Genomic DNA, 22,877 nt, shown 5'->3' with positions numbered 1-22,877 from the left:
CTCTCCTGCTTTCACTTTGATGAATAAACAATTTGCAAGGCAGCCCATATCAAAACAATTATTTCTCACATGAAGCTGTGTTTAGAGTAATAAAAAATAAACAGTAACTTTAAGAGATGGTATTTCTGACTAGTACACAGCACAAAAATATGTGCAGCAAACAGGCATGAGGCAAGGGCTGCAAAGCCTTTATGAGGGGGTGTGTTGGTTTTTCATGGCCTGGCTCTTGGTAGCAGGGGGGTCACAGAGGTGACTTTTGGGAGAAGCTGCTGGAAGCTTCCACCATGGCTGGCAGAGCCAATTCCTGATGGCTCTGAAGATGGACCTGCTGCTGGCCAAGGCTGGGCCACTTAGAGATGATGGTAACACCTCTGTGGTAACAGATTAAGAAGAAAATCTAAACAAAGTGGGGCATGCAGCAGCTCTTCTTCATGCAGCACATAAAATTCAAAAACCCCAGGTTTCTGGGATCTAACATTGGCACAGTTTGAATTCCAGCTAGAAAAGAGGAGGAGATGAGAACATGTGAGGGAAACAACCTGGAGACACCAAGGTCAGTGGAGAAGGAGGGGCAGGAGGTGCTCCAGGTGCCAGAGCCAAGATTTCTCTGCAGCCCGTGGTGAGGACCATGGTGAAACAGATGTGCCCCTGCAGAACACGGGGATCCATGGGGATTACAGAGATCCGTGGGGATTACAGAGATCCATGGGGACACAGAGATCCATGGGGACACAGAGATCCATGGGGACACAGAGATCCAGCCCATGGGGAAGGTGCCCACGCTGGGGCAGGTGGATGCCTGGAGCAGGCTCTGATCCAGTGGCAGAGCCAGGGGAGAGAGGGCTCTGCTCCCAGGCTGGAGCAGCCTGTCCTTGGAGGGCTGCAGCCCATGGAAAGAGAGAGCCCCGTGCCAGCAGTCTGGGAGGGCTGTGTGCCCCTGGGAGGGACTCAGGGTGCTGCAGGTGTGCTTTGGCTGCTGCTCCTGGGATGGAGCCAAGCTGGAGAGGTTCATGGAGAACTGTCTCCCGTGGGAGGGACCCCATGGTCTCACAGGGAAGAACTCCTCTCCCCGAGCAGGGGAAGAAGATCTCAGTGATGAACTGATCAAAACCCTCACATCCAGTCTCCTTGAGGTGTTGGTAGGAAGGAGGGAGGGGCTGGGGGAAGAAAATGTGGTTTTAAGGGCTTCTTTAATTTTCATTATCCTCCTCTGACTTTGATGGTAATAAAATTCACTTTACATCTCTAAATTGAGCCTGTTTTGCCCTTGGAGTGTTTTCTCCCAGTCTTAATCTCAGCTCATGCACTTTTCATTCATTTTTTTCCCTTCTCCTCTCCCCAGCTGTGGCAGGGGAGGATGAGTGAATGACTTCTGTGGGCTCCTGGCACTTGGTCAGTGTCAAACAAGACGGGGGAAACAACAACAGGAAGATAGCCTGGGTATTTTGTCTGAGAAATGTTGTGTAGGCACAAACACCATCCTCATGTGAAGCCATATCTGCAAAGAGCTGCACACACACTGATCTTTTACTCCAAGATTCCCTTCCTGCAAAAGGCACTGCCAAGAGGGACTTGGCTACGAGAGAGTTAATGAGGGATCCGGAGGGAAGCAGAGACACCATGGCAGCAGCTGTGACTCAGGACTGTGCTTCAGAACAGCTCTGTGCAGATTTGCTGGTTCCAGCACACAGGATCAGCTGCTGGTGCCACAAATCAACCGGGAATATCAACTTCTTTGACAGTATGAAAGTCCTCAAGAGGCAAACATTAAAATATCACTTAATGCGTGTACTGATCTCTGCTTTGGCTCTCTGATTTGTAATTTTTTCTTGTTCAAACTGATGGATGAACTGAATGTTTTTAATTATTTCCAGGCTATGCCCTTCAGAATTGCATTGCTTTCCCTGCATACAGTACTTCTGTCCAGAGACTCCCTTGCTTCATTAAGATGGAAAGTCATTTCAGTTACAAAAAAGCCAAAGTAATCGTGTTTTAATCAACTGAAGTGCACACAAGCTGCTCCCATCCTAAGTACCCCGTGACACAAAGGCAGCAGCACAAGGCTGCATTGCTGCCTGTGGGATGGAGGAACCCCAAATTTGCTTTAGAAATGACACCCACAGTTTCACTTCGATCCCATGTCTGCATCTCTGAAGCTGACTTGGACATAAAAGCAGAAGAACAATGGAAAGCTGTGGTGTGTTAGCACAATACTAGCACAGAAGAGGGGAAAGTGAGGCTCTCTTTTTTGGCAAGTGTTCTGCTTCACCACAACTACTGCTTAAGAATAAGCCATCAATCAGAGTTCAAAATTCCTCAAATAGTTGGCATTTAAACTATTAGAAATTGTATGCTTGACAATGGTGGGATTTAAACAAAAAACTGAGAATTCAGGGCAAATGTGTTACCTGAGTTACAAAGGAATTCACACATGAAAGAAAGCTCAAAGAGACTGAAAATCTCCAACCCTCAGCAGCTTGGCAAACTTATGTCTTCCAAAAATAGGGGGGAAAAAAGAAGCTCTTTACTCAAAGAGCCGTGATTAACTCCTCACTGCTCCAAAGGCCGAGTTTGGAGACTGAGAAAGAGCCACAGAAACATTCCAGCATTCCCCCAGTGCACAGGAAATCACCACCCAACCTGTCTGGCAGGGACTGGACAGGTATCCCCTACCCCAGCATTCCCTGCCAGGGGAAATGCCAGGTGTGGGAGGTGACAGCACACACTTGCAGCTTCCCTGGGGGCTCGGAGGGATCAGATCATGCACAGGTGCTGCACGGGTTTGCTTCTTTCCTCATGTACAATTCAGGATGTGCTACTGCTGTGCTAAACCTTCTTCTCTTGGCCTCATTAATGCTATCTGTATTAAAATGAGATACTGTGTGTAGCTTAGATGGAACCTTTGAAAGCATTTTTCCAAATCAAACTATAACTTTATATTAGAAAAAGGATTTACAGCACATTGTTAAAACAGACACACATATAAAGTCTGTTCAAATTAGGCCTTAACTTCTGTAGAAAATGCTTTTATTTTAGAGGTTTGTATATTTCAAAAATATTCCAGATGTGTATACAACGTCTATATTTTATGTAGATGTAAAACCAAATAATTTGCTATGGTAGCAATCTTTAACTAAATTTCTTTCCTGAGTAATTTAATTCAAATATGCAAAGAATTGGACACCAGAGTAAGTTAGAATCAGATACGAGCAGGTCTTTTATACTGCACAAGCTGAGTTAAGTTTAAATTAAAAAGAAAAAAAAGGAAAAAAACTGTCTTTATTTTCTGACCAGTATTTTTGGGAAAATCTTCCAGCTAAATTTTTTTCATTCTTATCAGAATTCTGAGTACTACTCTATTAATCATTCTGCAATTAAATACACAATTGTTGTCTCTTAGAAAAGACCTCAGACTGGTGTGTCTGTGGCTAGGACACTTGACACAGATGTTCCTGAAATGCCATAACAGCCCTTCCAGAGGAAATTTCACAAATGTGTTTGGATGAAGCAAACAACAGCACTGTGTGCACAGAAGCCCTGTAAAGGATGAGTTGCAGATGCAGACTTGAAGTTATCATTTTTATTAAAAAATACTTCAGCTGTAGTTGAGTCTCAAATCAGAGCAAAGCACCAGAGGCAAACCAAAATTTGGTCTTGAAGCAGAGACAGAGGAGAAGGCAGAATGGTGTAATGCTAAACAATATTACACAAGGAAGATGAAGCCATTTTATTGTGCTGCTGGTAGCATTTGGAAAAGAAAATAAAGAATAGATCACAGGGAGTTTCACTGTGTGGTAGGACTGGGTAAAACAGGCCAGGCTCAAGTCTGGAAAACCATGGTCACACAAATGGAAAAGAACACCATGAAAACCAACATGAAGAATCTGTAATTGAGAGGATGAGTCTGTCTCTGCTATTCCCTCTGTGCTTGGGCACCAGTGAGATGTTGGGCATCATCACATCTGGCACCTAAGAGTTATTGATCACTGCCTTCAACTGCGTGTACCACACACCAGTGGTTTATTTATGACCAAAAACATGACCCTTTTGGCAATAACATCAAAGACCTGGTAAAAAATATGGATAGTAAAGGTGGATCATAACGATAAATTAAGATTTTGATTAGTATAATAGATCTGTGCAATATAACTTCCCTGAATCCACTGCACTTAAGAGGTTTCTATCATGTAGATTTAAATCTAAGTGGCAGACTGTATCATGAGAAAGACAACTAGAGGAAGCCAAACTGAGATGTCACAAACTCAGAAAACATTGAAGAGATTGGCAAGCGCTTCACCAAATATTTCTATTAAGCAGGAATTATTGTTCTGATTACATCTTAAAGCCAGTAAATTAATAACCATCGTTTTAAATGGTTACTCATCTCCTAGCATTTTTTTTTCATTTTTCAAAGCAAAGCATATCAGTACAAAATACTAATCTCCCAGATAAGTTATCTTTATGAAACACTACTACAGAAACATAATCATAATTAACCATAAAATAGTTATACCTGCTCTTTGCACTTTCGTGGGATTTTATTAATAATAATTAGTCGTGACACCAAATTTAAGAAGTAATTAAACAAAGTGTGTGGATTTGCTACAAGGTACCAGATCCTGCTTTAAGTCAGAAAAAATGACCACAACTGAAGAAAACTAACCCTAAGTTACATTATGATTTGGACACAACAAATGCTCCAGTGCTTGAAACTGATTCCATCCAAAGTACTTCCCCAGTTTTTTGATAAGTGACCAAAAGTCTTTCCTCACCTATTGAAGTTGTCAACTGTAAAAAGCTCAAAATACTTTTGGAAAGGGAAGTTCATCTTCCCCATCTTATGAGTTAAGTAACTACTCCAAGTAGCTGCATTAATGATGTTACAGCAAAGGCCAAGCAGATCAAATATCTTAAAATTAGGCCCTTAGGGTATAGCAAAAAAGAAGCACTTACATTTACTGACAAATACAACATTTTCATGGTATAAACAGATCACCCACGCTTTAGTATCAGTGCTGGTGCTCAGATTTTGCTGGGGTTTTTGGACTGCAGGTTCCTTCCCTGCCCCGCTCTGTAACATGTTATACAACAGTAAAATAAATGTGGTTCTTTAACTGACCTCTTCAGGAACTGGACAACAGCTCAGGAACATCTCCTAAAGCCTGGTGCAGAAGAGTCAGCCTCAGGTCAGAATGCACACAGGAATGCTCCAGACAAGCTCTATTTCTCTTTAGTAGATACCTTCTGACTTTAATTTGCAGCTAAACATTTTTGAGCAGCAGCTAGGAGAAGGCTTAAGACTCCTGTAAAGTGTCCAGAATTTATTTCTGATGAAGTAAAAATAACGTGCTCTTTACTTGTAATAGGCACAGAATCACAATATCCCACACAGCCTGGAGTTCATTGCTAACAAATTGCAGAAGTGCAGTTAAAGCTCAAACATAAGACAAAAGCATCATGAACACTGTTAGAGGAGCTCTTGGAGCATAGAAATAACCAGAGCAATTTTATTTAGACTCTACTGTGAATATCAGTTTGTAGCTGTGATTTCAATAATAAAGCTGGACTTGCTGCCTTAGCTGCAGTAAGTCACGATGTGAGCTCCGTGTGAGGAGTTTGTGAGAGCTTTCCTGGTACTGTGAACACCAACCCGATGGGACTGAGCTTTCACTTAATGCTGTGCAACACCTTTACCTGTAATTGTCCTTGTCCAAAAGGCTGTGGATTCATCATGCTCACTTGTTAAACTGAAGTCTTCAGGCAACATTGACAATGATGACAGCAGTTGAAAAGCTTCAAACAAATGTCATAATTCAGTAGCATTTCCATTATCCATTCCCCTGTTATTAAGTTATACCTAACAAAGGTTATGGTCATGAAAGAAACTCTACACATCAGCTAAAGCTGCCATCTAGGATTTTCACACCTTTATTATTCTATTTTCAGGTAAATATTACTGTTGAAGTCAGAAGATTAGAGAAAATCTGGTTCTGTATTGTTTGCCTGTCCAGAAGTGTGCAAATATGACCTCACTTACACATGACTCCAGTGTGTGTTGCCTTTACAGCACAGTACTCCAAGCAAGCTGTTATCATGATTAAGTACTGTCCTATCCAAAGTTTCAGGGTAGAAGCCATACAGCTTTGGGTAAATACACAAAGGACAGCTTGTTTTTCTTTTTTAGATCTCTAGCCTGGAATCATAACCTTCAGCTGATTCTTGTTCTGCTACTGGTCTTTTAACTGAGGTTAAACAATCACTTTTGTTCCACTTTTTCCTCATCTGTAAAAGGGAGAAAGTTATAGAGTCTTTCACTCCATTTCACAATTTTTATGACATCTATACATAAAGAGGCCTTTCAAGGATTATTATTACTATGAAATATACAATAATTATGATTCACCATTGGTCTATTTGTCATTACATTGACAACACTTGCTCTATCAGTCTAGAAGAAAATAAACGAATGTTTTTTATTTCTAAATAATTACTTTACTTTCTTTCTTTGTTTAGGGATAAAATATAACATGGGATTCCAGCAACCAAAAAAAGTAAGTTTTCAGAAGTACATAAAGAAAATTGTACCCATATTCTGAGTATGGAGTACAGATAGAGATGACTCAGATAAGGCCACTACACTGGAGATGAAGCACTGAAAAGGAAAGATGCATCAAAAGCTTAGCCATGAAAATATAAATTTTCCTTTTAAAGTAGGAATTTGATAAGCTATGCAACTTCAGTTTTATGAGTTTTTTCCTAGACTGGATATTGCTAAAAGATTTTGTAAACTTTGCATATATTAATATTCTGTACGAAATCGCACTGATCAAATGAATGCCTTGAGAGGTACTTAAAAAACAGGCTAAAGAAAAATTCTGGTGGAACTCCTCCATCTAGTGGCAGTCAGGCTGCACGGGGCTGCCTCTAATCCTCAAAGGACAAGAGCAAAGTGTGCAAAGGAACGGAACTGCAGGGTCATTAAAGGGCCAGAATTCTAGGAAGCCTGAATTTGATAACTTTTAAATATCAGCCATGTCATGAGTAAATAGGATTGAATTACAGTCAGTCTTGTAAAGGGTGATATTTAGAAATACATCTGGTATTTACAAAGACAAACTTACTTCTGACTACAGAAACAACATCTGAAGATGGGAGTAGAGTACAACAATCACTCCCAACAACTGAATAGTGTTTTGCATAACAAATTGTCAGTGGGTTTCCCAGTCTGCACAACACATTCACTACCAGAACACCCAACCTGAATTCTGCAAGTGTCCTAAAACTTATGTTTAAAACTGATCTGTTGTGTTCAAGTTTTGTATAGTAATTATCAATACAAGAAAGTCACCTACAAAATACAATTTGGATGTTTTTGTTATTTTGCCAACGATGTTTTTTGCAATGAATTCTGAATCTCTTTGCTGAGACTTTTTTATTCTTTGACCCTTTAACAAGAATGTGACAAGATATAACCTCTGTGACAAAACAAGTTTGTCACCTATTGCAATGCTTTTTTCAGACAACAAAGACTTGTAAAATTGATTAAGATTTAATCTGCCACCCTGAAAAAGCATGACCTTTCTAATCCCCAACTGTACACCTTAAAATTCACACAGTACCCTATTTCTAAGCCAGTTTTAAATACTATCGGGGAAACACTGAAAATCAAAAACTTAAATTTAAAATTTTAAACCCTCTAACTAAGTATTTTGGGTCAGCAATAAATATTCTGCAACTACATACACTCCTCTGTCGAAATACTCCATGGTAGTTCATATGATCCAGGTTACCTCAAAATGGGGATGATAGTTAAACAGTGACCAGAACCTAATTCTAATCTTAGAGGCATAGACAGGATTTAATTCAGCTGCTTGGAAAAGCAGGAAGTAATGGATACACCTGGGCTGTATGCAGGAAGTATTAACACAGAGATTCCCCCAATGAAAAAGAGCAAGTCCCAGCAAGCCTTACCCACAGAACTGCTTTATTTATTCCATTTTCCCTGACCTAATCGGAGCCACAGCTGCATTCCCACCTCTCACTGCTTCTCATCCAGTCTCAGTTGCTCTGCTCCCAGGCTCACCTCACTCAAGCCTCCCTTTGGGGTCCCCTTCATGCTGCCCTCACCAAACCCATTTCTTGTGTGCCAAACCACTGCGTTTGCACTGACATCCTTCCTGATTCTCTCTGCCCACATTTACATCTCACCCCACCTTACAAACTCAACAAGCCCCCCTCCCTTCCCTGTTGGGCTTCACTCTGTGCCAAACTGTTCTCACTGCAAAGATAAATTACTGACATGGGGTGGTGGTGGGAAACACACAACCCAAACAAACCAACCCTTCAGTTTGTGTGACAACAGGGCCCCTCTGGAATAATTAAGCAAGTCTTCAAAATACTCAGATACTATTTTGTAGAAATTTCAACAACATCTAAGACAAAAGTATCTGTCAAGGTCTGGGTACACCACCTAAAATACAGTAATACAATTAAACCCAAATGGGAACTAGAATTTACTGGAAATTTAGACCAGTTTCATCTCTGCCTTTGAGTTTCAGATAAGCACATAGCAAGGTGACAAGAGAAGAGCCTGTACCACAGTGCAGTGCTGAGGGCTGGTGGCAACATGTTTTGTTGTACAGTTCTAAAAGTTACAAAAGATCCACACGAAGTGGTGAAAGCTGTAAGCAGTGACAATCTCTCATTTGCTAATATCTTTAATCTATTTTTCCTCAGGACTGTGTTTCCATCAATAACCAGGATAGAAGATTAAGAAAAAATACTGCAGACAGAGCAGCAGCAGTTAAGCAGAGCAATTCATCAGAGCCATCTGAAAGTGTGCCCACCAAGCTTCAAAACCCTGACAGAAGGCAAAGCAGCGTCATGTTTGCTATGAAAGATCAACAGAAAGGTGAAGAAATTAATTCCATCAAGCTCTATAAACGCAGGAGGAGGTTTATAATTAAAAAGAGCCCAATTCTGATTTCCATGAACAGCTCCATTCTCAACCTGCCCACGCTCAAATATGAGGATAGAAACAACAGCAAGTGGAAAAGTCTCTATCAGATCCAAGGAGAAAGGAAGCGCATTATGAGGGAAACGTGCTCAAAATACAAGAGTAATAACAGAAGAATAATCACTCCTTATCATGTGTCTAGAATATTTGTAGAAGACAAGTACAGAGTTTTATACTGTGAGGTACCAAAAGCTGGCTGCTCTAACTGGAAGCGGGTGCTGATGGTGCTGAACGGGCTGGCCTCCTCCACAAAGGACATCCAGCACAACACGGTGCACTATGGAAACTACCTGAAACGGCTGGATGGCTTCGACCACAAGGGCATCTATCACAGGCTCAACACCTACACAAAGATGCTCTTTATTCGTGAGCCTTTTGAAAAGCTGGTATCTGCCTTCAGGGACAAGTTTGAGCATCCAAACAACTACTACCACCCGGTCTTTGGAAAAGCCATCATTTCCAGGTACCGTGTCAATGCCACCAAAGAAGCATTAAGGACAGGCTCTGGAGTCAAGTTTAAAGAGTTCATTCAGTATCTCCTGGATGTACATAGGCCAGTGGGTATGGATATACACTGGGATCATGTCAATAGGCTTTGCAGCCCGTGTTTGATAGACTACGACTTCGTTGGGAAGTTTGAAAGCATGGAAGAAGATGCAAACTTTTTCTTGCACTTAATTGGTGCTCCACGAAATTTAACTTTCCCCAAGTTTAAAGATCGCCACTCCAATGAAGAAAGAACTACCACTAAAATTACACAACAGTATTTTGCACAGCTTTCTCCTTCTCAACGACAACAAAGCTATGACTTTTACTATATGGATTACTTGATGTTCAACTACTCAAAACCTTTTGAAGATTTATATTAATTTGAGAGCCTGGATATTTCCACAGTCACATCAGTTGTATTGTGTGACAAATTCAGGTGGCATCTGTTTATGTATACTTACCTGTTAGCAAACTATTGGTTGAAGAGCAGGGAAAAACCCAAACCAGAATATAAACAGATGTTTACATCTTCACCTTAATTGCCTCCTTTTTCAAATCATATTTTTTTCTATAATTTCTCCATATGAAATGTATGTACATATATGTATAATATGTCAGGGCCCCCAAATAAAGCACAGAATTTTCCAGGCTGGTGTGGCCTGTGTTTGCACTTGGGGGTCTGTGTGTTTGAAATGAGGGAAACAGAGCTGGCAATTCTGAAGTGCAGCCAGTATTTCAAACATTTCTTATTTCAGAAATTTCTTGTTTCAGAAAATAAGTCTTTAAGTGATGGTGTAGCAAGAAAGAAAATACACTGGGTAATATTTACAGTTTGTTGAACTGGTCAAGGCATGAAGCCATACACAGGCCCTATGTGTTTGAAGGTGGATGTTGATCACAGTTTCCTGATATTCTTAAATTAGTTAGGGAGAAAAAGTCTAATCATACTTACACTGTTCATAAGCACACTGGTGAAAACAACTAATACTTAATGACCATGTGAGAGCAGTATTAAACCAGATGTTGCAATTCAGAGCGAGGATGTGTTCTCCTCCTTCGATATTTCCCTTATGGCACGTTCATCTGCAGAAAGATAAAATGCAGGCGAACATTTGTATCTTTATAAGTGTTATTAAAATTCCTTTAATCCTTTGCATTAACATAAATCTCTGGTTTAATTTTCATAGTCACCAGGAATATCAAATCTTTCCATCATAATAACAAGCAAGAATAAATGTCACTTCCTGCCCAACAGGATAGTTCTTTTCATTGCTGCAAACGATTTGCAATTGCTTATTTTAGTAACAATTATATCTAACTTAACATGTAAAAAAATATTCCAGGTGTTTCAGTTCAATTTCTGTGCTTGAGAGGACTTTCTCATCTCTACCAGTGTCTTATGAGAAAAAAGTACTTGACATTCCACTAGTTACTGTCTCTAATCACAGAATATTCTGGTTTGGAAGTGACCCACAAGAATTCTTAAGCCAAACTCTCAAGTGAATGGCCCATACAGGAATCAAACCCCCAACCTTGGCATTATCAGCACCATGCTCTGACCAACTGCTGAGACCAGCAGTCTCAGCTCTGTAAATTTTCACTCAAATTCTGTATACAGAAATCTTGTTTACATGTCATTTATCCACTTGACACGATATTTAAGCTGGCCACACTGCAACAAGGATCAAACTCCATCACAATGCCAAACCTGGACTCCCCAGTAACTTCCAGAGTTTGTATTTCACAACCAAGAATTCCACCACAACTGGCACTGTACAAATGCAAACACCTAAGAGACAATGCTTGTTTCAATCTGTTTCCAGGTTCAGATCCTCATAGAGATAGTGTCATGCATCACAAGAACTGGCATTAGTTTCCTCAGAAACACCCAGTATATTTTTCGGGTTTTAAAAATTTTAATGGGGAAAAAATTGTTTCCAAATGTCTTGTAGTGAAGGCTTCTCTGACAAATACTTTATATAACAAGTCTGACATCACATTTTCCATCTTTGTTCAGAGAAAAATTGGTTGCATTAGAAAAATAATGTGGAACCATGTTACCAGTTACCCTTCCCTGTGCCCAAGCACCTCATCACTGCCTTGCTGCTGCAGCAGCCCCCCACCCATCCCACTTTTCCATACACTCAAAAACCTGTTGGTCTGCTCACAGGACTGCAGAACAGCCTTTGTGTTCAAAGCAGTGTCTCTGCTGGTCGAGCTCAGGTGAGCAGGAGCAGGCAGGGCTGTGTGAGCTCAGACTGCCCAGCAGCAGGCAGGCACAGCAGCCTCAGTCAGCAGCCACAGACAGGAGCATCCAGGGGAAAACCAGGCACAGGCATCACTGCCTAGTGCAGATGGAGCAGATTCTGATAGTGGTGGGAACTCTTGGAGGGTGGATTGGGGTGTGAGGAGTCATAGCCAAGACCACCACTAGGAATTGAAGTTAAGCCACCCTTAGCATTTAACAATATTCAGTGCTCTGAGAAGTGATGGTGTTCTGACTGATGCAACTGATGGTCTGCAGCTACAGTCACCAACACAAGGAGAGGACATATGGGATATTGCAGCCTCCTAGGCTTTCTCAGGGTCTGGTCCTGCCAGCAGGTCAGTGTAGCACAGCTCAGTGTGCTGAGCTCATTCCAGTCAGCAGCTGAACTTCCCCTGGGAGACGAATCTCAGCTCACCTTATTGCAGCAGCACTGCAGCAAAGGGAACAGGCAGAGGCATGGGGCAGCTCTGTGAGGCAACCAGAATAAAGCTGGCCATCATCTGGATTCACACCTCTGCTAGTTTTAGAGTGCTTTAAGGGTAAGATTGAGGGACTTAATCCTTCAGCTGGATTCACATCGAAGACCTGACTCTCCTTCCTCCTCCTGCCTCCTCCCAGTTCCTTTTCAGCTTAATCTACAAATCCACATAAATTCATACAGTCACATTTACATCTGAAGTGCTTGATACATTCCATAGCAGCAGTGCTCACTGTATGAGTGAAGAAAATGACAGCAATACCAGTGCAAAAATGCACTTCTGACTCTATCAAACCTGTGCTTTACCTACCCCTTCCACATCTATTTTAATTAATCTACAGTAAAAGATAACAACAGGGAAGTTACATTTTTAATGACAAACCAAGGTGAAGACTGACAGGGTTTATCTTGTCTGGGATAACAAGCACTCTTAAAACAACAACTGATCAATGATTTGCATGTTTATAACAAGCTGGATATGGCACAGTAGTATCTGGTTTACAGTTTCTCAAGGAAGATAGAAGCATCCTTCTAATACTGACAGGTACTTAATACTGGCCAGTTGCATTAATTTGGCTTTGTTACTTTCAGCTCCTATTCCCTTCTGAGTAGCAGAAACAAGGTAACAAGTAGTTTTAAAAGAATATTTGTTAAGATACATTTTAAACCCAGAAGAAATGCAATATCTTGAACAAAAAAATCCAAGGCAGCAGACAAGTAAACTAATATTTTCATGTCAAGAAAAAATTTTAAGTAAAAAGCAATAATTTTGACTAGATTGTGGGAAGCTTTCAGACTGCTTATTTCCCTTTGGATTATCTTGTCTTTTTTCCCCCACATATAAAATCTTGGCATTTTCATTTCAATGCAATTGAATTTTTTCAGAGGTGTTCATTCTGATTTCATTCCTATATTTTATCCTTCTCTTCATAGAGAAATATTTCATTTCTTATGGAAAGTAGAAATCAAAGACTGCACCAAAAAAATCCTGTTTTCAAACAAATAGTTTAGCTCAGAGGTCAGCCAAGGTAAATATTAGACAAAATAATTTTGTTAATCCAATTGGTTTTTAAATTCTTGTTGAGGTATCTTAGGTAAGAGGTAAATTTTGTTGCTACTGGACTGATTACTGAATGTACTCCTAGCTCTCACTTTAAGTTTTTCAATATTTTTATTCCTGTTCCTTTTCTGCCCTTCCCCTCCACTCACAACTCCTACTGTCCTAGAACTTTGCCCACCCTTGAGTCAGTAACTGCAAATAGCACAGCTACTGAGAGCCCCAGCATCTTCCCCACCCACAGCTTAAACAAACCTCCCTCATCTGTGCCTGGCTTGCTGCCAGCACTGGGGACACCTCACTTGATTCCATCCGGGGCAGTTCTCCATTAGACTGAAAATAATACACCTGATATACTGAAAACTCCTAAAATCCCACCTTGGGATTCCATCAGCTCCTCTATGGAGTCAAACACCCCCAGGGCTGATTCAGAGGAAAGGACTCAGCTACAGCAGCCACAGCAGGTGAGGTGTGAAGGCACACAAACAGCAGAACAGAATCTCCCACCACACTCCTCAAAGTGCTCTAAAGCCTAGAGCAGAAAAAGGGATTTTCATAGGCATAAAAACAAATTGTGTAACTAAGTGTGCACTTTATTATCTGCTTTTGCAGAGGCTGAAACTGAAGACAGCTATAATATTTTAATTAGGGGATAATTTAAGAGTTTGATATTGAGATGCTCTGTAAATGAAATTCATTGAGATCTAAACAAAATCATGTTCTTGAGACCTTTATGTACCCAAAAAAGTCATCCTTGCAATGTGCACAAATTGAGTAATGGTGATTTGCTGGGGTTTTTATCATTCAAGTCCCCTCATTACCATATTTACTTACCATGGCTGACCTCATACCATAAGTTTACAGTGGCTTATGCCTCCAAAAATAAAGTAATCAAAATATTAAAATTAGTTTTCTTAACTCCTTCTGTCCATAACTTTTCAGAATTTCCATGACGGGGTTTCAATGCTTTCTTCCATAACAATCACCAATGTTTAAGCACATCAGACTGCACAATGTCAAAAGAGAATATGAATTAATAGGATAGCAGTTCACTTTTTTTTGCCACAATTTGGACTCAATGATCTCAGAGGTATTTTCCAACTTAACTGATTCTGCAATTTGGTTCACTGGTTTACAGCTCCTCTTATATAATGATTGAAGTAAAGAGTTTTTAAAGTTTTTTAATTGTAGGTACTGAATTCTGGTGATTCCCTTCCTCTCCTGCCTCATTTGAGCAACTCACTGAGAAAATCCACTCTTTGGATGATCAAAGAGTATCCTTTTTGAGAGAGAGGGATACACAGAGTAAGGGAGAGGCACACACATGGACTGCATGCACCACACTGTACATGAACCTAATTCCATTTCTTTGCACTGCTTTTCCTGTTTGGGCATCACTGACAGCAAGTGCACACTTATGACAAATCCATGAACAATTATCTGCTTCTATGCACACATACAAAGTCCATAGAAAAAGACCCTATGCAAATAGCATCATACATACTAAGGCACCTACAAACTTGCAAATGCATGGAGGGAGATATAATGCCAAAAAAATAATTAGAAAATTAGTTCAATGAATATAAAGCATCTGCATTGTCTTTTACATAGTTGTTTTTAGTGTCTTTGTACAACAGTACAAATTCATTTGTCAGGACAATTCAACTGGTACATTACCAGGAATGAACAGATAAAAAGGGAACTTTATTTTCTGATATTGTTTCTCTTAGCCATGGTTACTTTCTTGATCCAAGCTGCTGACACTCAGATGAAGGATGTTCTTTTCCTACCCCCAACAAGAAATCACAGAGGTAGCTGAGCATATTTGGAACACACTGTACAAATCCCAGCCTCACCATTTCAACTTCCCTGACTCTGGAACACATCTGCATGCAGCATCTCTTGGTTTTCAGAGCACAGGAGAGAGGCAAGGCTGAGCACAGCCTGTTTGAGCTGATACTGCTTCAAGGGATGATTGTCAGGTTGGTATTGTTATGAGTGGGAATTTCAAAGCCTCAGCATGCACCTGCAGGCTCCTGAGTAATGACTTGGGAAGTGTCTCAAGCTTCATATGGCAAGATGCATGGAATTTTTGTCCAAAGACAACAGCTACTTAAGAAGGACCAGCAATTTTCTTGGCTTCTCTCTCTGGAATCTCACAGGTAAGTCTGCAAACAAACATCTCTAATGTCTTCCAGCATGATACTGCTGTAAAAATGCACCAGAGTCAAGAACAAGACATCTTATTCCATTAGCTACACTAGTGACAACAGATACTTACCCGTGGTAAGTCATTTTTGCCAAAATTTCTCAGAACTATCCATTCCAACAGAGGTGCCCAGAATTAAACATGCAGTAAAGATTCACAATGGATTCTAGTTTTGAGAATAGCAGGCACTCCCCCATTCCACATTCAGTTTAATCCTGGAATATGTTAAAGCATTATACACAGTGCATCACTTGAGCAGTGAGGGCAAGACAGTCCAGAACTGGCACAGAAGAGGAAGACAGACATGACTAAGCCTTGCTCACTGCCATCAAACTATTTCAGTAATATATTGTGAAGCAATTGACACAGTTAGTTGTGACTCATGCAAGAGAATAAGAATGATTGCTTTACCACAAGTCTAAGAGAAACATTCAACCTTGTAAAAATATTTCCTGGTCTGGTTTAAGGAAGAACTCCAAATATTTCGTTTAAAATGACACTTTGGGAAGTCCTATGCATACACACACGTTAGTGCACAACTAACTTGCACCTAGTAAAGAACATATGTACATAACATATGCTCCCTACATATCCAACATATCCTGTGTGGATAAATCCAACATATCCTATGTGGATAAATACTTCAAGAGTCATTTTCCAGGCAGTTTGTGCCACCGTGACTTTTACACAATTTGACAAATAAGCTCGTTCAAATTTTGCCATCTGTTGCCATTTTTGTCACCAACTTTTTTTTTTTTTTTTTACCTGAAGACACACCTATCAGAATTGCAGCAGAGGTCAAGTTTTCCATTGTGTACCTACTTTGCATGAGACCCAAATTCTTCTGTTTAAATTCAACAATTACAGCAATGCTGGCCCTATGTTTCACATTCAGCTTTATGGGATCTCTATGGGTGATCTTTTCTAATAATGTCATCTTTTTTTTTCATGGAAATGATACTGTCAAGTTAGGGAAAATGAAAGAGGCTTTCACAATCCAACCTTTCCACAGTTATGCTCCAATCTGGGAATTCTGTCCAGATTTATTTTCACTTAATATAGGTAATTTCCTCTCAACATTTCCAAACATAAGCATGTCACGAGCTGCAGAAGGTGTTAAGATTATGTTCAAGCAGAGAGAACAGCAGCATGGGAAGCAATGGCCCAAGGCAACTGCACTGAGAGCTTGTCCCAACCCATTAAACACTAGTGGAGGTGGCTTCTTTCTCAAGAAAGGAAAGCTCCAGGCTACAGTTCACCTTCAAATTCATGGATACAGACTAACACACGTTATGATCACAAGAAAAAGTTCTTTTATCTTTGTTTTAAGTGTGCACCCAGTCAGTATAACCCTTCCTGTGTGCCATGGTGGAGCCACAGAGAAGTCAAGTGAAGGTGATGCCAGCCCACATCCAGTTCCCTCCACTGAAGTCCACAGGACACACTTTGAGCTGTCTGCTGTGTAAAATGTCAAACAGCTGACCTGTTTCTACAGTATGCATTCACAAATCTGTAGAATAATACCAATACTCCTAAACCTAGCAGTAGGCAGCTCACACTTAGGGCAGGTGACTGGGTGCTTCAGGCTGTGATTTACCTCTATCTGACTGCTTTGGGTCCCCTCTAGAATTGCTCCACTTATCTTTCCCCATCTCTGGTGAGGAGGAAAATGCAGAATGGTATAATGTTTAGTGTTTTACACTTCATTTTATTTAATGATCTCAATTTCATTTAATTCACCTATTGCAAAATAGAATGGAAAGGAGTTTTCCCCACCAAAGTTACCAGAATATTGTTTTCTTAATAATACCAGGAAACAAAACAAAGCAAAACAGCAACAAACACAGCCACAATAACAACAACAGAAACACAAAAAAATCAAAAACCAAAACCAAGACAAAACAAACAAAAAAACCAACCAACCAAAAAAAACATCACTACAGCACAGGTAACCTGCCCAATAAAACAGACAATGTGATAGAGCAAGCAGCTGCAATATTTATATTGTCTCACGTTATATTTCTCCACTGAAATCCATAAAGACATGAATCCTGCTCAAGTGACACACTGTGTACTCATCAAGGTGATACTGTCTTTATAAATCAGGCATACAGTGACCATTTTAGGCACTGTGGAAAGCATAGCAGATATAATATGAGATGGGCTATGAATCTGACAATTCATCCATGTTTATCCTTGAAAAAAGGGGGGTTATTTTTATTATCTAAAATAAATCTCAGAACTTCATTAGATCATCCCACCAAAATTGAATGTCAGGTTTATATTACAGTCTACAAAGCACACAGCAACTGGTGATTATCAAAAACATTTTACCTTGGAGCTCTTTCACAGTGAGTTTCAAAACTGACCATTCAGAATAAAAGCTAAGCCTGTCATACTTGACAAAAGAATACAGCTTATGAACACTCCAGAATGAACATGTGCAGAAGTAAAATCAATTTTAGAAAAATTCAGAAGATAAAAGGGTTGATAGTACACCCCATTTATCCCCTGTCACAAGGAGCTACTTCTTTCCCACTATTCACCATTTTAGACTGTGAGAAAAAAGTAATACTCAGAATTACAATAAAGACAAGCTTCAAACACATTTTCCCACTCCCTACCTTCAGCTCAGAAACCTCTTTCCTTGCAGCTATACCTGACAAGCAAAGTACTCTGAGGTAACACCTTCCAAAATCCTGAGCTTCCCAATCCCACTGGATTAGAAGGCATTGAGTCGCCTGTTTCTGCAGTGAAAGGAAATACTGACACAGCTATTTAGGGAGCATTATCCACTCACCCACTTTGTATCAACCTTTGACTATCCAAACCTTAAAAATATCTGGCTCCTCTTTTCTTGTCTTCAATTCGGATTTTATGTTGTAGTATGGTTTCAAACCAAATGGGTTTTTTTATCACATATCAAAATCTCATATTCCTCCTGAAACCTCCATAATGAAACAGGGCTGGGGAGAAATGACACTGTCTGGTTTGAAATGGCCTGAATCTTCTCAGAACTTTTAAATGCTCCTGCATTTAACACTACCTGCACCAGAACCTACCTTTTGCAGGTGTAGCATGTGGCATAAAAACAGACAGGTCTGCTAGATTTGAAAATTTAAGTCAATAGTGTGGATTCACATTCTCCCTGACAACAATCAAAACCTGCAGATACACTCAGCCTCACTAATCCCAATCTGTGGAAGAAATGCTAATACAAATCCAAGTAGATACATGCACACTTCAGTTCTGCCTTCACTGACTGATTGGTAATTAAAGCATATATTTGGTTCCAGAGGTATAGATAAAAACCCAAATCCCAAAGGAAGCAGTCAAATCTGAGCCCAAGGTTATTAATCATACTGCCTCTAATTGTATATAAAGTATCTTTACTCCCTCAAAAATATGTTTTTAAAATATTATGGGATTTAAATATGTCACAATATTCTGGATATCTTGATTAGATCTCCTTTAATATACTGCCTCTGAATAATTTGTAATTTATTTAACAGGAATGAAGAACTCTTACTAATCATTAAGATTAAGCAGAATTTTTAGCCTGACTAGACTAGCAACAAAAGTTGATAAGGGTTTTTTTTGTTCTTAAACAGTGCTTTTTACTGTCTTCTTGTAATTAAAGTTTCAGCCAAGGTCCCATTAGGCTGATAGTGATTCCCCTGTGGATCAGACAGACCCTCAAGTCTTCAAGTTTCCAGAGTAGTCTCATTGGTGACTGGCATCTGGGAAGGGTTTGACTAAATCAAGCAAAAACTCACTAAGATTCAAAGCCTAAAGAATTTTGCTCCTCATTGACATTTAAAATACTTTCTACATCATTCCCCTGACCCAGCCAGATGACATGTCCTCACAAAGCACCACCAGGGTTAGGTCAGCCTACCTTCCCTTGCAGGGGCCAATTTCCTATCAGGCAACCAAAGCACACTAAAGCTCACTATAAATACCCTCCCTCATTCAGTGGCCCCTCAGGATTAGGGCACAAAAATCAGTCCATTAAAAGTCAGGGAGGACAGAACCTGTGCCAAGAAGAAAGCCAAGGAAGGGAAAGGGAAAGGGAAAGGGAAAGGGAAAGGGAAAGGGAAAGGGAAAGGGAAAGGGAAAGGGAAAGGGAAAGGGGGAAAGGGGGAAAGGGGGAAAGGGGGAAAGGGAAGGGGAAAGGGAAAGGGAAAGGGAAAGGGAAAGGGAAAGGGAAAGGGAAAGGGAAAGGGAAAGGGGGAAAGGGAAAGGGGGAAAGGGGGAGAGGGAGAGGGAAAGGGGGAAAGGGAAAGGGAAAGGGAAAGGGAAAGGGAAAGGGAAAGGGAAAGGGAAAGGGAAAGGTTACACAGGATCTCTGAAGAGAGGAAGAACTGGCTTGGGTGAAGCACTACAGGATCTGCCCAAGGTAGAACACACCAACTACACACTGCAGCTGGGCCAGGACTGCTCCTGCAGTGGGAGTGCTTTGGAAGTATTCCTCACACCTAACAGAAGCTGAAGCAGGGACATTTTTCTTTCTTTTATGGTTTCCATGCCCCTCACATCTTTGTAGTCCTTCCACAAGTGTCCCAGCTTTGGTAAAAGCCACCACATCCCTCCTCTGGCAAGAGCACTTCCAAATTTCCTTTCTAAACTACAGTAATACATGTTCTCCACAGGGCTTCATCTATTTATCACCTTCTGATCCTGGCTTTCACAGTTTCTCTTCTATGTTACTCTTACTGTTCCTGTAAGAATTCCCCCTCAGTCTTTTCCCCTTCCCTCAATCAATGTGCCAGATAGCAAGACCAAATTCAGGCTTTCAGGCTCTCTCCTTCAAGGTCAAGATATTTTAGAACTGACTGGGCACCAGACCACCCAAATCAGCTTTCTTCATTCCCTGTTTCTTCAGTTTCTCCCCCTTACAGCTCCTCTGTAGCTAATAAGCATTGATATTAGCATATCTACAAATAACTATACCTTTGGATCTTCCAAGTCATGCTCACACACCTTGAAAAAGTTCAATTTAACCTCCTTCTTCCTAATACTTGTTCCTCTCCACAAATCTAGAAGATTAACCCACAAACACTGAGTGGGCCAGAAGGGCAGATGTGCTGAAAATGGATAATCAGAGCCTCACACTCACAGCAGAGACAAGGTCAATCTTGTCTACCCATCAAGGTCTTTAATACAGTTAAAAACATCTGTACAGTCAATCTAGAGGTACAGGTAAGCAAAGCCAGAGACTTTTTCTTTAAAAAAGGGATCCCCAAATGTAGGCAGTGAAAGTCTTTCTGATACCATATTTATGCATCAATGTATGACTGCTTTTTTTTAAGCTTTTACCAAACATATCTCAAAACAACCACAAGCAAAGGATCAAGGACTGCTCATAATCAAGCATTAAAATAAAAAGGACACATTTTGTCATACCATAACAATGTGAGATTTTATATTTACCATAAAACAGAAGCAAGGTTTTATATGGCATTTGATCAGATGAAGAGTTCACCAATCCCAGTATTGTGTGTTAGTATTTTCAGCTCTAAAGAACTGAAAAAAATAGTGGCATTGTAGCACAGTCAGTCAAGGCAAAGGGAAAGCAAATCAAAGCACCAAATGGAGAAAAGGTAGAAATCCATACATTCCAGCTCTGCATTCAATGTTACCTTCCTGCTTAGAAAAAGATTTTCCCTTTCATTCCTTTCTGAAGAATTCAATACAGCTTAGTGCCAAAGGCAAGATTTCATATTCACTAGAAGAAAAATTCTGATATTCTTTGGGAAGTCTCATTCAGCTTGTCCCAATATGTTTCTCTGCATCCTACTGCTTGCCTGTAGCCTTAAAGAATAAAGGTGTTTTTATTACACAGGTGATCTGGTGGCAGCAAAGTATAAACCTTTTATGTAAAATACCTTGCTGCAGTTTGCTGAAGATTTCCTTGTTCCAGTTTTGAGGAAGATAAGGTATTTCACTGGATGAAGTAGAATTTTAAGATCTAATTAAGTTCCTTAATCAAAAGCATTTAAGTTATGATACTTTGTTCTGTAGGTACTTAATAGAGCTATTAACCAAGAAAAGAAATTATTATTCTTTTTAAATGCAAACTTTTCTTTCAGAAAGAAGTAAAAGAAAGATGCTGCCATCATTTACAAATACAATGCCAAACACAAGAAGCTTAAGTAATTCTTGCTCACAGAGTGCTGATCTGCTTCAAAAATCGAGTAACTACAGCCAGGATCACTTAAATTAGAATTGTTAATGTAGTAAAAAGGTGAACAGTTCAATTAGCTGTTCAAAGACAAAAATTGTCATAATGAAGTTTGTCCAAGATGAAAGGTCTCAAACATATCTGGGGGTGCCAAGGCCACTCCAGCAAGAAAGACTTTGTAGCTCTGTGGCCAGGACACTCTGAAGAGGTGTCGTGGTCTCCTGCCATGCCCCAAAGAGCAGCAGTTCCTGCACAGCACAGAGCATTTCATACAGTCCCAGGGGAACTGCCAGAGACACTTTGCAAAGGGCCCAGATGGTGCCACTTGAGGAATGAATTTATTGCAAATAAGAAAATGGTCACAGAAATCAGGTGCCTGAGCTATTGCTTGAACCGTTGCTAATCTTCTACAAGACTCTATAAATGGATGCATTGGATGTTTCCTGGAGTTTTCTATAACTTGAGAATCAAGACTTCATATGAGACAGAATAAGAGTACTGGCAAATAACTAAAACAGCAGCACAGTACATTCCAGTAGAAAGACACCCAGGAGTCAGCTCTGATTGGCCTCTGCTGTTTCCAGGTACCACATAAATACATTTCAGAATGATGAGAAAGAACAAAATTAACTTTCATGTTACTGAGTAGAAGATACCTACTCAGTCCTCCAGAATGCATCTGTCAAAACACATCTTCATTTCCTACTGCAATTTTCTTACTTTTCTGTCATTCAACCTTATGAAACAAAAGGACCACTTGAAATGAGAACAAGGAAAATGCACCTGACAAATTAAGATACTTTATTTACCCATAGAAAATTGCCCACATTGCATGATAGGAACTATTTGGCACACTGTTATTTCACTTCCAAGTAATCTTTGCCATACTCTTTAGGGTCTCTACCTTTATCTCGTTATTTCTCCACAGTCATAGATTATTTAAATATCTGTCTTGGAAGAGGTGGTCTTTTCCTTTGAAAACTGGAAACATTAGTTTGCATCCTAAGCAATAGTGATCTCAAGTTTATAAAGAAGGCAGGGACAGGGAAAGGAACTTAACCTTTCATAAACTTTCCCATTGGTTTTGAAAAATCTGGCAGCTGCCCAGAGGAAAAGATTGTCCCAATAATAGAGAGTGTGCTGCTGAAAAATGTCATTTCTAAAACTGTTGATCA

At 40.1% G+C, this 22,877-nt stretch overlaps 1 protein-coding gene and 1 long non-coding RNA gene across 3 annotated transcripts in view; one reads left to right on the top strand and one right to left on the bottom strand.

Moving 5' to 3' along the window:
• Positions 1-10,154, top strand: part of CHST8 (carbohydrate sulfotransferase 8) — a 182,887-nt gene extending 172,733 nt beyond the window's left edge. For both annotated transcript variants that reach the window (XM_088171818.1, XM_014881899.2), the window contains exons 3-4: positions 6,514-6,551; positions 8,737-10,154. In XM_088171818.1, coding sequence (XP_088027944.1) covers positions 6,514-6,551; positions 8,737-9,885 — 1,187 coding nt within the window. In that variant the 3' untranslated portion in view covers positions 9,886-10,154. The remainder of the gene's footprint in view (positions 1-6,513; positions 6,552-8,736) is intronic.
• The window catches only part of LOC148222336 (uncharacterized), a 105,036-nt gene that overhangs the window by 77,378 nt on the left and 4,781 nt on the right, over positions 1-22,877 (bottom strand). The window contains exon 2 of the long non-coding RNA XR_015806190.1: positions 10,458-10,588. This is a non-coding gene — a long non-coding RNA (uncharacterized LOC148222336). The remainder of the gene's footprint in view (positions 1-10,457; positions 10,589-22,877) is intronic.

The sequence above is a fragment of the Sturnus vulgaris genome, chromosome 12, assembly GCF_052056855.1.
Source record: "Sturnus vulgaris isolate bStuVul1 chromosome 12, bStuVul1.hap1, whole genome shotgun sequence".
In the NCBI taxonomy this organism is placed as follows: domain Eukaryota; kingdom Metazoa; phylum Chordata; class Aves; order Passeriformes; family Sturnidae; genus Sturnus; species Sturnus vulgaris.
Note: the sequence above shows the minus strand (reverse complement) of the source record. Positions and strands in the feature narration are given on the sequence as shown.